The sequence below is a fragment of the Varanus komodoensis genome, unplaced genomic scaffold, assembly GCF_004798865.1.
Source record: "Varanus komodoensis strain SLA01 unplaced genomic scaffold, ASM479886v1 scaffold3, whole genome shotgun sequence".
Classification (NCBI taxonomy): domain Eukaryota; kingdom Metazoa; phylum Chordata; class Lepidosauria; order Squamata; family Varanidae; genus Varanus; species Varanus komodoensis.
Window position 1 is genome coordinate 8,347,836 of NW_025335761.1, and position 17,136 is coordinate 8,364,971.

At 38.8% G+C, this 17,136-nt stretch overlaps 1 protein-coding gene across 1 annotated transcript in view; it reads left to right on the top strand.

The window, feature by feature from the left end:
* The window catches only part of TTC17 (tetratricopeptide repeat domain 17), a 65,569-nt gene that overhangs the window by 19,437 nt on the left and 28,996 nt on the right, over positions 1–17,136 (top strand). The window contains 10 exon segments of the mRNA XM_044435966.1: positions 705–849; positions 1,283–1,422; positions 1,830–1,990; positions 2,664–2,776; positions 6,122–6,268; positions 6,947–7,062; positions 7,817–7,991; positions 8,877–8,954; positions 10,567–10,791; positions 11,554–11,740. Coding sequence (XP_044291901.1) covers positions 705–849; positions 1,283–1,422; positions 1,830–1,990; positions 2,664–2,776; positions 6,122–6,268; positions 6,947–7,062; positions 7,817–7,991; positions 8,877–8,954; positions 10,567–10,791; positions 11,554–11,740 — 1,487 coding nt within the window.

Here is a 17,136-nt window from a genome sequence, read left to right on the forward strand (position 1 = left end):
AGTGATGGTTAAAATTCACACATAGCTGATGCTTTTAGTTCTCAAATCCTAGTTCTAGGGCAGATAAGACTATTATTCCTAAAGCTTTCTAAACCAGTGAAAGCATCACTGGGCCTTTAAAAAAATAAGTCAACAGTCTTTCTCAGTGTATTTCACCCCTGCCAGCCAGCCAGCCGGTCAACCCACATGTTTTTTGATTACCTGTTGCTTGGGTTTCTTGCAAGAGGAAGTAAGGTGGCACATAAATTATAGTAGTAATAGCAGTATTAATTTAAAAAATCAAGCTTTGGTTGGTTATTTGATTGTATTATACTCCACTTACCTCCATAAAGCTACTTAAGAAGGCTACTTGTGGTTCCCAGGTAGTCTCTCCTCCAGGCATCACCCAGGCCCAGACCTGCTTAGCATGGTGGTTGCCTCATGTGCCTTCAGACCATGTCTTGGGACCAGTAGTGTAAGGCAGTTCATATAGATGTATACAGCTGTGGACATAAACAGCTAGCTGATATTGAATCAGACCACTGTTACGGTTGTTCCTAGCAGTTTGTATGAAATGCAGTTATTCACAGTCTCAAACCAGTAGCTTCCTAGTTCTGTCATTTCCTACCTAAATGCCAAAGATCAAACCTGGGGCCCAGCGGTTACCTGCTACTTAGAAAAAACTTAAAGTAACCCCTTACTGTTTTGTTTCTTCTCTCTTCTAGGCACAATAAAGATATTGCACTGATAAACCTGGCAAATGTGTTGCACAGAGCACACTTCTCTGCTGATGCAGCCATCATGGTCCATGCGGCTCTAGATTTCAGTGATGTCTTCACCAGTTATTATACTTTAGGAAACATATATGCAGTAATTAACATCTTACTTTTTATTAAGTTGGAATGGGAACACTGCACTACTTACAAATAAAGCAATGGGACAAATCTACTGGACTAAAAAGAATTGGATTCAGCAGTCTTTGCAACTTATCTTTAAGCTGACAGATAACAGCATTTGGCTATATGTCAAGGCGAGAGATGGGGTCATACAGAGTCCATTAAATAACTATATTAAACATAATTCTACTTCCAGAGTAATCACTTGATGAAACTGGTAATAGGAAGAAGTTCAGAAGTTATATTTAATTGATATGTTTAATTAAAGATTGGACAACCACATATTGGAGATTACATGAACAGTGCCAGCCAGGGGTCAGACTAGATGTCCCTTCTAACTTGCTTCTTTTCTGTGTTTCTAAGTTCAATGCCACTAACAAGTCTTTCTTTTCTCAATCCTTTTTCAGATGCTTGGAGAATACAACCACTCAGTGCTATGTTATGATCATGCTTTACAGGCCAAACCAGGGTTTGAGCAAGCCATTAAAAGGAAACATGCTGTCCGATGTCAGCAAAAGCTTGAGCAGAAATTGGAGGCTCAACACAGGTCATTTTATCTTCTTTGAAAATCAAGGAATAATTAGTTTCTCTCCACTGATGGAAGGTTTCGGTCAATGGAATGGGGAGGGACATTATTTTCAGCTTTATTCCCTCCTCCCCAAAGCCCCAGAAAATCTGTTGTAGAGGGTCTCCCAGCATTCTGGGACAGAATTGGCAGATGGAGAGATGGGAGGCTACAGGAGGGATCAAAAAATTGCACTCTTCCCTTTTCTCCTGACAGAAGCCTTCCTTAGGCAAGCAGCTTATCGCAGCATAACTGTATCTCATTGAAATACTGAAAGTTCTAACAACATGTGCACAGAACCTTGGAGTTAGTACGAAAAGTAATTCTTTATGGAACAGAGGCTTAAAGCAACTTGAATTTACTGTTCTTTGCTATTTACATTTTTCAAGATCACTTCAGCGAACATTAAATGAACTGAAGGAATATCAGAAGCAACATGACCATTACTTGAGACAGCAGGAGATCTTAGAAAAGCACAAGCTGATTCAGGAAGAGCAAATCCTGAGGAACATTATCCATGAGACACAGATGGCGAAAGAGGCACAGCTAGGTATCTGTCACATATAGCAAATGTGAAAGCCAAAATGGTATCCATGTGGTTATCAAAAGAAAGAAATTCAGGTTAGATGCAATTAGGGCTTTTAAATAAATTCATGCATTAAATAGAATGCTTGCCATAGAAATGGTTAATATCAGAAGTTCTCTTTTGGAAAATTTTATGGTGGTGGTCAGTGAAATTGATCTAGCCAGTATCTAACTGACCATGTGCAGGCCTTTCAGACTCCTCTTAGGTAGTAACCCATTCAGCAGACCTTCTGGAACAGCTTGGTGTATGTGCAGAAGACATGCTACAAAGGACGAACTGACCTCTCTGGACTGTGGTGGTTACTAAAATGCATGAACTAAAGTCTGTTCCACAGAGTTTAGTCTGGAGTCTCACATTTCTGGACTGGATATTCAGTTTTTTTCTGGAAAGATCTTATATGCCGGCAAAGATATTCAAGTGCACAGGCTCTTGATGGGTACAAGAAAACACTTGCAATTGGTATCTGAAATGTTCAATTTCCATGCAGAATTGAAACTTTCAAGAAGTAACACAGAACAATAATTCAAGGAAGATTGTGGATCCTTCCTGGTTTTGGAAGAGACTTGTTTTGCATTAATGCTGTCAGTGAGCATTTTTCATTAGTTCTTAACTTGTATTATATGTTTACATACTACAGGGAACCATCAGATTTGTCGCCTGGGCAACCAGCAACACAGTTTGCATTGCCAGTGGGATCAACCTGTTCGTTATCACCGCAATGACATGTTTGAAAATGTTGAATATGTGGAGGTTTGTCTCCAGTGCCTTTGTCTTTTTCATGATTTGTGAAGAAGAGCACAAATCATTCTGTCTGAAGTTCTGCATTATTATTTCTAGCAATTTACTCGTAATGTAGTAAGGCTTTTAAAACAAGGGGCATGGGGAGTCCTAGCCAGTCAGCCACATGTTTTGTAGGATCCCTTTGAAGCTCCAAAATTCCTTGTTGGAGAATATCTTCTGCCTGGCTCTTCAACACTGCAGAAATTATACACCCATATAATTGGCTTGAATTATTTAAAAACACCCCTGGCTCTGACAGAAACCACCACAACCTTCTCAACTCCCTGAGCATGCTCATCTGTTCCTGTTGAGACTTATGACATCCTCAGAGTGTTTTGTAACACTCATACTGGCATGGAACAAAGGACACGCAAGACGAATTGCTATGTAAGAACAAAACCTTGCTTACTATTACCCTTGTACTTAAACATCTTAATTGCACAAATAAATATATTGAACTTTTGCCTCCCTCTTCAAAAAATCAATAGTCATTCTGTAATATCAGTGTTGAAAACCGCCACCCCTGTGTTGAAGACACTTGAAGTATGCAAATTCAAGCTATGAAGCTTTGGGAAATAGCTGCTTTGTAGTGGAATAATTATCTATTTATTGGCTTTTCTCTGTGTGAGAGGATCTCTGGGCCAGGCTTTATTTCTCAAGAGGAAGGGAGTATGCTAATGAAGTGTTAAGACTTGCCTCCTCAGTGGAGCTCTTTCCAGATCCCCCCCTGCCTAGCTCAGGAATCTGGTAAGTCTTTCTATCTCTCGGGGTTGGGGGGGGGCACCTACTTTGCCCATTACATAGGATTTTCTTTCCCCATGGGGAAACTGGTCCTTCACTGGGCAGTCCATCTATGGCATTTCTTGTTTTTAGTAAAAACTTATATTCATGGGCATATGGGACTCTGTCACTTTAACATAGAAGGTCATAAGCATCAGTGATTAGCAGTATTTACTTAGGAGTTTTCAGAAGACCTGTCTAGTGAAAAATCTTTAGGATTCAAGAAACACTGTTGGTTTTATACACTTCTAAGGACATATTTTACCTATTTCCTAAACTTCCATCCCAGCCCCACATTCCTTACACCTGGAACAATCTTTGTCTCTAATACCTGAGCTCCTCCCATTTCATTATTGCTGTTTGGATGGTTTCTCTGAATTTTACTGCCTGTTTTATGACTTTCCCCAGCAAGATCTCAGGGCAGCTTCCTGGCATAACCCAACCACCTGCTCCCCATTCCTGATCTTCACCAGTCACGCTAGGGTTATCTCAAGCAGAAAGAATCGCTGTCAATTTTCTCCTTGTCCTTTTAAGCATCACAGACCAACCAGCAGACCTCCTTGTCTTACCATTTCCTAGCTGGTCTTATTCATCTAGCTAGAATCCCCAGGCAATCAGAGTTAAATTTTCTTGATTGGTCCAGACCCCATCTAACAACATTCAAAAGCAATTTTCTCTCCCCTCTCCAGAATGTTACTCACCAGCTACCATGCAGACCCTTGACAGAAACAAAACAAAGCCTGCTCAGATACACAGTAATTTCACAGCGGCCGCAAAGTACTCATCACAAAACCATAAATATGGGCATTTCTTCACACCTCTTAATCCTTTCACTTCATCTTACCATTTCCTATTCCTAATGTAGAACCTTTCTCTTATCAAGCCTTGTAAAAATTTTTAGAATGCTCCTTTTTTCTTTTCTTTTCCTTTCTCCTCCGTGCCCTCTATTCTGATAGTAGTTCCTAAAGACAGAGAACAGAAATCTGTAAGAATTTTGAAGCAAGAGGCACCCCTGTCACCTTGTTCAGCTGTAGCAGAGACTTCAGGAAACAACGCTTGGCCAAAGGGGTGGGGGAATAATATTTTCTTTGTGTGGTTGCTGCTCCTGTCCACTAGAAGGATCTCAGGCCAGATTGATCCAGTATAAAGCTTGCAATAAGCAGTTGATTTAGCCAATCCTTTTAGTAGTAGTGCCCACATTCAGAGGTTTCCAACCGCTTAGCTTTGCTAGGTGCAGACAGCAGCAAAATCTTTTTGTTTTCCTGACATTTGGAACAAAGGTGTCATTCCCTTAAGCCGCCAAAACTGAATTGTGGCAGTGGACAATTCATGTAATTTCTCAGTCCCCAAAATGCTGAGAGCAGTTCAAACAGCTACTTATGATCCCACAGTTCACCTAATGGTGGCACAGAGTAATATATTCCATAAGAAAAGAATAGCAAATTATTTTTCTACCAGATCTCTGCTCCCCTTGCAAGGATAGGGCCATCCCCAAAATCAGAGCTACTCTGGAAACCAATTGAGAGATCCACAAATGCCATCATAAATGAGGTGCACAAGTTACATTGGAGTAGAGGTAAAATGGATATGTGAAAGATGTTTTCTCAGTTCTCTTGTGCGCTGCATAGAGTTTTGTAGGACTTCTTCTTCTGGCAACCTTTCCTGGTGCAAAGCTCAAGAACACCTTCAAGAGACAAAGAGATTTAGATGATATTGGAGTTCTTGCAGGAGACCTCATCAAGTACATGAGTGTCGGGATATTATGATGTGACAACTCTTAAAAGTGTTTCAGAGGCACTTCAGCCATATAGAGTAAACCTCATAACCTCCCAGAAGACTCCAGTGTTCTTTGCTAGCACAAAGGGCAGAAGGAGTAGATGATTTAATATCAACATGGGCTCTTGATCTCCTCTGTTTCATTCCATCAAGCCCCTCTGATCTCTTATCTGCTCACACTGATTTCCGATCGTATATTATTCTATCAGAAATTTGGTTGCATTTGGGAACTGGGAGAGGCACCTTCGGAGAAGCAAAAGTCTTAAAACTATCAGCATACTTGCTGCTCCTTGAATTAATAGGGGAAATAAAACCTGACCTGGGGATCCTCTGTACACCAAGAATAAACCCTCATGATAAGTCCCGTCAGTTTTTTATAATGTAAAAATCAGATCATTACAGATACAAATTAAAATAGTAGCTAACCGTACTGATGTAGTTTTGAAGCATTTGGAGTTAAGGCAGTTGATGAGAGTGCCTACCCTTTTTGATCTTATTTTTTAAAATAAAGAAGCATCTTCCACATCTGGAAGAAACTTATCCTAACATAATCTATTCCACTTCCTTAATGTCTATGCTAGAATTTTGCCTGTGTCTTAGAACCATAAATCCAGGAAATTTGAAGCAAAATTGGGTGATAGTCTAGTGTCTCTGAATGCAGTGTGGCTAGTGATTTTCATAAGGCAATACTTTTCATGATAAAGGAATTCCATCAAGCTACCAATTCCATGCTCCCTTTTTTCTCCTCTCTATTTCTAGTTCAGTGGTGCTGATTCAATCTCCAGTATGACATCTATAAATTCTGAACTTCATGCCAACCACAGTGACCTCAGCCATTCCTTGGAGTCTTCCCCTTTGGTCCGTTCTGTCTTCTCACTCTGGGGTCTAGACTCTGATGCTTTCCAGGTATGTGGTGGAATAGCTGATTTTTGTTTGCTTGACAAAGCATTGTGGCACTCCTGTTTCTTGATGATGCTCTTCTAAAAGCTCAAATACATGACTAAATATGCGTACACTTGAACTAACATCTCTTGGACTCATTGTATCTCAATTTGTCAAGAATGCATTCTTATTTATTTATTTATATCCTGCTTTTTTCTCACCTAAGTGACATATAATTCTCCTCCTCCTGCTCTCAATCTCACAACAACAACCTTGTGAGGTAGGTTGGGTTGAGAGTGTGAAGTCATCCAGTGGCTGAGTAGGGACTAGAACCCAGATTGTCTGAGTCCTAGTCCCATGTTCTTAATTACTGCACCACACTGGCTTTTCGGTATTAAGTAGTTTCACTCACTCATCAAGGTTGCCATGCAATACAAATCACAGCAATAGTATGATTGAAAAATCTGTTGCGTGATTCAAAGCTATAGAATAGCTGCTTGACATTTGTGAAGTATTGGCCTGCTGTGATCAAAGACTTAGCTTGATGGATAAAGAATAACTGTCAGAACAAACTGGACACATTCGTAACACCTGCTTTTTCTATTATTTCATGCTCTGGATATTTGAGGAACTAGCATATCAGGAGAGTGATATTTAACAAAGCTACTTGACAAATGAAGAAACTTTTTCTTTCTTCAACAGGAGAAACAGAATATTATGTGGCCTAAAAGGTCAGATTGTATAAAGTCCTATCCAGTCATCCCTTCCCCAGAGGAACTTCCATCTTATTTCCTGCAACCAGAAAATAGGGGACAAAGGTTAGTGTTCATAATGCATATCTTTATATACTGCTTTGCTACTGTTCTACACAGCATAGCTTACAGGATACAAATAAAATCAGTGCAATAAAAACAAAAACATGTAAGTATCTGCATAGTTAAAAAATGTAGATTGTTAAAACATAGATAATATAATCTGCACTAAAGCAAACCAACACAAATGAGGCTAAAATATATTGTATATGTTCATCAACTGTGTTGCTTTTAGATGGAGGGCTCCTAGCACTAATAGCTAGAAGGCTCTGAGCTACAGTTCCACCTTTTTCTTAAATGGGTTTTCTAAGTAGGGAAAATACAGAAGAAGCTGTAGGAAACCCTAGGAGGGGTGCAAATATAAAGCAGCATCTGGATGCCTTGTAAAGTTCCATGAAAATAGTAGGGTGATGATGAAATAAAAGTCTCAGTCAGACGCCTGCTTGAAAAATTGACAATTTGGTTGCAGTTCAGTGCCTGTTACTTTCGGAATAAGTCACAGAGAGTTCAGCAGACTTTACTTACCAGTGAACATACAGATTATTGAGCTGCATATTTTTTTAGTTTGCTTTTAATAATTTGGCCTGGTAGGAAATGCAAATCAGAGTCAATGTTTTCAATGTGTGAATTAACAATGATGATTTGTTCCGCCTCTTCTAGTTCTACAGGACTTTAGTTCTGCTCTCTGTGGTTGCTTCAAATTGATATCCCTGAAACCTGGACCATGTTGCTACATTTTCTTCTTTCTTTTGTTTGATAGAATCCATTCAGTGCTTAACAGCCCAGGCAACGACCATGCACAAACAGAGGTCTATGAGCCAGATTGTTCTTCCATTACTGATGACCATAACAGTGATTCTACATCCATTTTGATCAAAGAACTAGACAGTCATCTAGATCTGAGCGTAAAGATGCCAGATGATCATGCGAAACAAGTTAGTGTGTGTGCTTGTGTTGCTTAGCGCTCGTTGTCATCTCTGCCCTAGGAATAGTTACCCCAGATTTGACAAGTTCTTCAAAGCAAACCAACTCCCCTCATAAAATCAATTTTAGAAATGAGGGAGTCTTTGAGAAAGGGATGCCATTACAGGATGGATGTTTCCATTTATAGAGAACCTACCTGCAACACACTGAAGGCAGCCCCCATTTTTGCACTGTGATCAGATTCTGAGGGTGTGGCTTATTCAGTTAGTTGACATCATACATACAAAAGAGGGCATTAATGTACTCTGAATCAGTAGTGCTTTAGATAGGAGGAAATGTAATACCTGCCTAAAATATACGATGATGTTTCCAACTTTTCCTCCAAGCAAACAGAAATAGCCTTTTGCAAAAATAAGCCATTTTGATGACATCGTTGACTACTTCATTTCCTAGTTTTGTTTTGCTGGTTTGTTTTGGCGGGGGGTGGGGGGTGGATTTTGACAGCATCATTTCTTCCAGTCTCTGTCAACTCTCTGCCTTTGTGCAACTAGACAAAGGAAGATCTGGTTCCAACCAAATCTCTAGTTGCTTGCTTTCATTTCTGAGATTACAAACCTTATTTGTGTTCCTTATTTTTATTCTGTAGGGCCAGCCTGGATCTCTACTAACTTATAAATTGACATGGTAGTTTTGCTTTTCCAACCAATGCCTGCCAATTTAGCTGTATATTCAGAATATAAACATGAGATTTGCTTCTGTAGTGGTAAAAATTTAGTGGTAAAAATCTAGTGATCCCTAAGATAGTTAAGCAAACAAACTACTACTTCTTACTTTCATCAAGCACTTTTTATACTTCCTTGAAGTATGGTTCTAAAATGTTTTTCTGTGTTGTGTAGATATTATACACTCGTGTCAACAACCAGTCAATTACACAGCAGCAGATAGGGTCATTCATCCATCATGCCATTGTAAAGGTGAGTCCAGTTCCAGTAGCTGCAACATTTGCTTTTTACTCGCCTCTTAGAATATATTAAATGTATGCCAGATTCCCAAAATATCATCATTTACGAAAGCATTTGAATAATTTAAAATGTTCTGTTTAAGTTAACTATAAAACTGTCCCACTCTCCTCTTCTTAAAAAAGCTCAATTTTGGTATATGAGTCTTAGGCTACATCTTGTCACAATTGTTCTTGTGTGTCTTCACTCAGGCTTCCAGTTTGCCTAAAAGTGCTTGAAACTTCTAATTCTATTTTCCAACATTACTTCCCAGCATACTTTGCTAGCCTATCATCTAGCTATCTTTGAAAAGTACACAGCTATCAGTATTTACCTTTCAAATATAGTCTTTTAATTTGTAAATTGGTCCTGACTGCTTTTTACAGTGAACACATCCTCATTGTTTACAGCTTTATCAATAAAATGTTGCTTTCAGCTCCTCTGAGATGGCTGCTATCTTCAAGATTAGGGTTACAGTAGAAAAACCCTAGTGCATTTCTTGATACTTTCTTCAGCAGATCATGCTTTCCTGGGATTCAAACAAGGATCTGCACTGTGTGATTTTTAGTAATATCCTGAACAATCAAATCAATGAGAGGGGAGAAAAGCAAGTAGTTTTTTCTGCTAACAGGCAATCATACTATTACTAGACTTAGTGTTAACATTTTCCATTGTTAGTTCTTTGGTACCTTAATTTATTATCACATCATTTATTAAGAAAATATTCAGAGTGTGATCCTATGCATGTTTACTCTGTATTCAAGTGAAGCTTACTCCCTAGTAAATGTGTTAGAATTGTAACCTCAGCTAGTCATCCTTGCATGCAGTGTATCACACAATCCTATAATGCAATTTAATGGTTATTTCCACATTGTTCATCTACCAGACAAAGAGAACCAATTTGCAAAAGCTAACAAACTGTCTATAATTTGTTAAAAAACCAGCCACCCCAAAATCTAGACGTTGGGATTAGAGAGAAGAAAAAGGACATTGCCCTGAACCTTGTGCCTCACTTTTTTTCCAGAAGAGAGGGACATGGTTGATAGTTTGTTGGGGAAAATAAATTTCTAAGTATAATACTTGATCCAAGCTTTGCTATCCACAGCAGCATTGTATGTTAGTGAGGGCATTCAAGGATAGGATGGGCATGCACATGGTAGGCATGTCATGAGTGGAGCCGGCTGGAGCCAGGGGTCAGACTAGATGGCCCAGGAGGCCCCTCCTGACTCACTCTGTTTCTGTGTGCCTAAGTGTAAGACTTTACTTGTTCATGTGGAGATGAAGACATTCATAAATGCATGAGAAAACAAAGGCATGCATTTCAGCATGGTGGTGCTCGTCACCTGCTACCTGCTGTTGATGTTTCCAGCCATCTAACCTGTTCATCTCTACATCACCACATCCTCTTTCTTGATCTCATTGTGATGAAATATTTATATATGGTTTGTGCACCAACCTGTGATGATGATCACTGAAAACTGTTCTGAACTTCTGTCACTGTGCAAGGGAAGCAATGGAAAGCTAACACTGCAAAGAACAGAATGAGATTAATAATGGTAATCTTTCATTTCCCCCCCTTTAAATTCAGGCAAGAGATCCCTTATGGCTGGCACTCAATGAAGCGGGTCTGTACTGGCGTGCATTTGGAAATGGCACCTATGCCTTCACTTGCTTAAGAAAAGCATTTAACTTGACCCCACATGAATTTCAGGATATCCCTTTAGTCAATCTAGCCAACCTTTTGATTCACTATGGCCTTCACTTGGATGCCACCAAGGTTCTGCGAAAAGCTTTAGCCATCAATGGCTCTGAGGTGAGCATCTTTGTTTTATGATAGTTTAATTGAAGAAAAGCAGAAGACCTCCTGTTCTCATGTAATCCTTCTAACCTTTCAGTGCTAGATGCAGTAATATAAATAGCTAATTATATTTGAACTTCAGCACACTGGTTCTTCTACTGGGCTGAATCAAGAAACTAATATTAGCAAGTATAAAAGGTTTATTTAAAAGTAAGTATTGTTTAAGCTTTACTCTGCTCATGCAAGGTACTTGCTCCCTATTTTGGACAATATCTTCCTCCAACAGTAGCTCCCAAACAGCAGGAAGAGCACAGAGGAAGCTTCTGCACACACAGTTTTGAGTCCAAACCAGTAAGCTCAGTGGGGCACAATGGAACAAACTAATGAGTAATAATACTTATTCTGTAAGGAAGATGTATTTGTTTTCCTCAACCTACAGGTTTTGAATTCCATATTTTTAAATCTCAATTTAATGGTGGGGGAGAAGGTTATGAATACAATGTGATATGTGGTTTAAATATATTAGCTTATTTTGTAAACCAGACCTGCCAAGAATATGGAAGTGGTTGTTGTAAAATCTCCAGTTCTTTGGACTGCTGAACTGCAGAATTAGGGGTATGTCTAGTCCTAATACTAAATGTTTTAAAGATATTTGAGCTTTTTTCCTTCATTGTTTAGGGAGAAAGTAAAAGGTAGAAAATTAGGCATTGCTCACAACTGAAATTCTGGCCTTTCCTCTATACCTGTTCTGATGCAAGTTTGCTTTTCTCCTTTTAGCCTTTGACTTGGTTGAGCTTAGGAAATGCCTACTTGGCTCTGAAGAATGTTAGTGGAGCATTACAGGTTTTCAGACATGCCCTGGATATTGCTACAAAATGCCTGGAGTGTGAGAGGAGCTTGAAGCTGATCCGCTGTTTGCAGTTCTATCCATTTCTGTACAACATCACCCCTTCCACCTGCAGTGGTAAGCAGCTGCTCAATAAGTCCCCAAATTAATCTCCTTTTCCTGTACCACCACCTACAGAAATTGGATTATGATTCTTTCTCATTGCTCTGGTATTTCCTTATATATGTCCAAGAGGGAAAGGAATAGGGTTTTTCATTGTTGAGAGTAATTGTTGAAAGAGGCAATTGAACAAAGCTCTCTCCCTAAATTCCCAACATAAATCTTCTAACAATCTCTGTTTGCAATATTTTCTACTCAGTCAATACTAGGATAGTACCAGTCCTTCTCTGCAGGACATTATTGAAATATTCACATATTTATACCAAGAATTCAAGATTAGAGGCTCAGGGGAGTAGTCAGGAATAGTTTTAAAACCAGCACTTTGATTAGAAAATACTAAAACAAGTATTCTGTTTCTTCAGAAAGTACTGTAAATACTTGAAGAATTCTAGCTTCTCATTCAAGTGGAGCAATAAACGGTTTAAACAAGTGCCTTCAGCATGATCTGCTAAAGCTTTGGCACATTCCTGCTCATTAATAACATATAATTAGATATACAAAATTAGAAGTGACTCTTGAACCAGTCTAGAATTTAATTATCAATAGAAGTTAATATGTCAAGAGTTTATTAAGGGTTAGAGTGGAATGCATTATCTTCACACGAATACACATTATGTGCCAAGGTGCAACATTTTCATTGCTCAGAAAAGATATATGTCAAGTGTTTAGAGACAGAGATATGGGGCATATCCAGGCTCTGAGAGATGCAGAATCTAGAACCTGGCTTTTAGATTTCTGTTTCTAGATTCCCATTTCCAGAGTTCAGATGAAGAGAGATGTTTGAACTGTGAGGAAAGTTTTTGGGCAAAGACTCAAACTGCAAAGGTGTTGGGCAGGACTTCCAGCTGTCTGGGATGGTGCAGAACTGCCTGTAGTAAATAACTGGATAGTAATGCTGTTCATTCTCATTCCATTCTTCTCCAAATCCCAAGTACTACTGTCTTTCTTTCTTCTTCTGGTTTCTCCACATATTACCCAAATCCTTCCAAATTCTTAGAATGGCAGCAGACTCCAAAGAAGCTGGAAATGTGTAAAAGCTTCCACAACTGAGAAATATTTTCCTGACAATGTTGGATACTGATATTCACCACTCTTTCTTAAACTATTCATATTGCCTCTCTTTGGAGTGTGTGGTGTCACACATGCTGTTAAGCCCCTCACATTTGGATAGTTCTGAGTATCTTGGGAATTAACATTAAGTTTTCTAATATGACTTAAATATGCATATAGGCTGGAGAATTCTGCCCTTTGCAGGTAAACCTCATACAACTTCTGAAATATGTGTGCATTTTCCCTGCTGTATTTCCTATATATCTTTAGAGTAATAATGCCCTATTCTGTTGTACTTTACACAGGTATTAAACCAAGACCATAAATAGAAAATGGTTTTTATTAAGTATGGGTTTTGAGAACTTCCTCCCCATGCTATACTGTTAGTTCTTTCAACTTGCATGACTCCTCAGAAAGAAAATACTACTTGTCTGTTTATAAGAATGAGGCTCCTAATATCACTCTGGGTTTGATACTAATTTGGGATCCTATGGATTTTATTTCTGCCCTATATTTAAAATGTGGATCTTGTCAGAAATATTCAGGGGAAAATACACAAAACATAAATATGGTTTTGGAAGCCTCCATATTTATGTTCCCTCTACGTTGCTCTTCATATGCTGTGTTCCTTTCTTTTATAGACTACAGAGGTGGGCAATCCTTCAGGTCACCTTGTCTGTCCCCTGCTAGTGTGAGAGCATTAGAACTTTGAACATGAGAAATGGTGTGGACATTTTTTGTTGTTATTAAGAATGTGAAATAAACATTCAAGTGAATCCAACTTCATGATACTGATGATTTTTTGTGGGGCTCAAAGTAGTACTTTTCAAGTGGAAAGCAGAAGCACCAGCAGTTGGCCAACCTGCTTAACAGTCGTTGCCCCGTGTAATCATTTTAAACACACACAAAATAAAATTCTTTATAAGAATTAAGACATTCAGACCTTCAAATATATTTGACCCTTTCTCAAGTATAAAGGGTAGCCTGATCTAACTAAACATACGAAACTGCCTTATACCACATCAAACCATTAGAGCACTATTTTCTCCACTTACTGGCAGCAGCTCTTCAGGGGTTCAGAGGTTTTCTGAGCCATGTTCAGTATTGGTTCTTCCCTTTATATATAAATAGACTATAAATGTTAGGACTTATACTCAAAGATGTCCAATCACCTTTGCATGCATGGCCTGTGCCCCTGCTTGCTATAAGTTTTTATGAATATGGAACCATCTCAGTTGTTGGGATAAATAGACAAGATAATTTTAACTATGATGTAAAGCAGTTACACAGTGAATATCAAAAGAATATCCACTGTATAGTTACATATGCAGAAAACTGCACATCATTCAGCATTAACCTCAGAATGCAGCAAAATTAATAATTTCCTGTTCTGTTACTTGTGGTTATCCATTCTTATAATGAATATCTGTATATATTTTTAAATATTCATTCAGTAGTTAGGACTGTTTAACATGCCAGATGTTTCCTAAATAGGTAAGGAAATGCATGCCAAAAAGGTTGGCTCATATAGGAAGCTTGTATTTACACATGAGCATCCTGAGCCATACTTAGCAACATTCATACTCAGTGTTTTATGTCTGTCTATACAGATATAATCAGCTATAACAAGCAGCAGTTGTTACAGTGATAGCTTTAATATTTCACAACTTCCTAGCCGTGAGAATCAGTGACTTGTGATGGGTATGTAACCTATGGATGGCTGAAGCTTTTAACTACTTTTTGTGAATCACCCTTAAAAGAAATGTTCAGACAAGTGGATGCACAAAATGTAGGTTGTTGCTGTTGCTCTTGTTGTTATGCGCCATCAAGTCGACTCTGTGAAAAATGCCCTCCAAAATATCCTGTACTTGACAGCCCTGCTCAGCTCTTGTAAACTCAATGCTCCAGCTTCCTTTAGGGAGCAAGTTCTTCACCATTGTACAGTAGTGTCCCTTTTGCACAATCAGAAAAAAGTCTGTGTGTGGGGTTTGTTTGTAATCCACTAGTTAGTAATTCACCAACTCCTATTTATTGGCCAGTGGTTACTTTGTCAAAAATTAGTCTCTGTTATATCTTGAAGTAAACTAGATTGAGGTTCATGCAACCAAATACTAGATGTCATTGAGCGACCTTCGGTGAAGTACTATCTGCATTTGCTCCATGGTTTGTCACAAAGAGAAGATGGGAAGAATGTTGTGGTACCAAATACTTATCTTCCCCAATCGATTAAGATAGAATGACTAGTGAACAGATACCGGCCACATAGATACTGGCCAAGCATAAAATTAAAGTACAAAAGGTCGTAGTTGCCAAGATGTTCCTGATTACTGTGCTGTTGGTTTCCATTCTGCTGAGAGATAAGCAGCACTGGTCCCATAGGCCTCCATGTCCCAAAACTACATCACCTTTTTCTTCTTGTGTGTACCTCAGGTCCTAGACACTATATTGCTGAGAGTCTAGGGGAGGTAGATTTGGTTAAGCAGGCAGAGCACATTTAACATTAAAGCTTCCACTAAATTAGTTTGCATATAGGCTGTAAATAGAATCACAGTCCTATAGATGTCATAGCTCTGGTGCATTCCAGATAAATGGACATAAGTTTGCAACCTTAAAGCTGCTTAGACTACACCCATATTTCTGCCCTCAGACAGGTAATGTGGCAAATGTGTTTTACTTCTAGTCAAGGAAGCACCTGTTTTTGGCTGATTAATGTAAATATCAAGTGCTATTGTTTGGGCTAGATCTATAACTACCTTGAAAGGTGGCTCCCAAGCCAAATTTGAAACATTGACTTTGGCAATATGTTACCACCTACCTATTCCAGACCCTATTATACAGTTTAATTATCTTCCTCTGGTGTGATGGTAAAAATGCATGTTGTTGAATGCTAACTCCCATCACCATCAGCAAGCATGGGATTTGTAGTCCAACATCAGAAAGGCCAGAATTTCTCCTATCCCTACTTTAAGTTGTGGGTGCTTTTCTCATTTTGTACCCTAATTGTTTTGTTTTTTCTTAGTTTCTAGTACATATGTTAATCAGACAATGATTCTACTCATTCTAATTCATGTATTTCTGAAACACTGTATTTTTTTCTTTAACCAGCATCTATACTGTGTGTCCTGTGCAGGCTTTTTTTCTGCTGCCCTCTTGTGGTATATCACATTTGCATTTCTTATATGCTTCTTGGAATAAAACTCTTCAGTTGGTTTCTTTCAGTGTTCTTTATTTCAGAGCTATATTGGAGGAATGTATATGCTGTTGAGCCCAGAATTCAGAATGGGATAGCTTGTGACCTAGTTTTCATAATCAAAATAGACCATGGTGGCTTATTTAAATCACAGTGCAAGGCACAATTTCTGTAATTACCACCCATGCACAGCTTGTTCTGTCATCCAGCCCTGGAAAACACAGGTTGATAGAGAGGGAAGCATTCCTACAGCTGCCAGGGAGTTATCAGAAGGTTGTTTCCCCTTGCAACATGCCATTCCAACTCAGGCTCAGGCTGTGATCAGGTGATCATTGAAACTCTCTCTGCCATGCAGCACAGTGACTTATTTGATAATGTAAACTGACCCCTGTATCTAGCAAGTGAAGATGTGCCACTTCTTGCTAGCCAGCTTTTCTGAAGAGGACAGAAGCAGTGTATCATCTTCACAGGAAGGCTTGAAGGACCTTTTTAAAAGATGTCTCCAGCTTTTGCATTTGGGGAGAAAATCAATTTTTCCAGTTTGGGGAAGAAGAAGAATGTATTTAGAAAAATACATTCTTTCACTGTTGCATTATTGTGGCCTCCAGAAAATCTAGGAAATCAGGCACTTTCTGGCCAGTATGTATCCATTAACATGTATTCAGTCTTGAGCCATAGATATACATTGCAGTCAGAGTAAGGATTGCTGTAAAGTAGGATTTTTCATCTTGAATATCATTTCTATATAGGTAACCATAAGCACACCGCAAACCTGTGATATACAGAGGGAAGAAGGGTTCCCTTCTTGGGAACAAACACATGTTGGGAAAACACAATTAGCTGCAGTTGTTTCTGCATTGTGAAACAGACCTAAATGTGTGTGTGAAAACAGGAAAGTCTATCCTTTTTCCTGTGTGAAAATACCATCTGGTTGTGATATTGAAGCAGCCCTAGCTAAGTAGGAGAAAGGCTTCATATGGGCATCAGCAACTCATAGTTTTTGCGTTTTGACTAAGGTGATGAGTGCTGCTTGAATTGTGAAGCTCTCCAGAAATTTTGACAAGGAAAAGATTGCTACCCTCCTGTACCATTGCTTTATATATTTACTGAATGA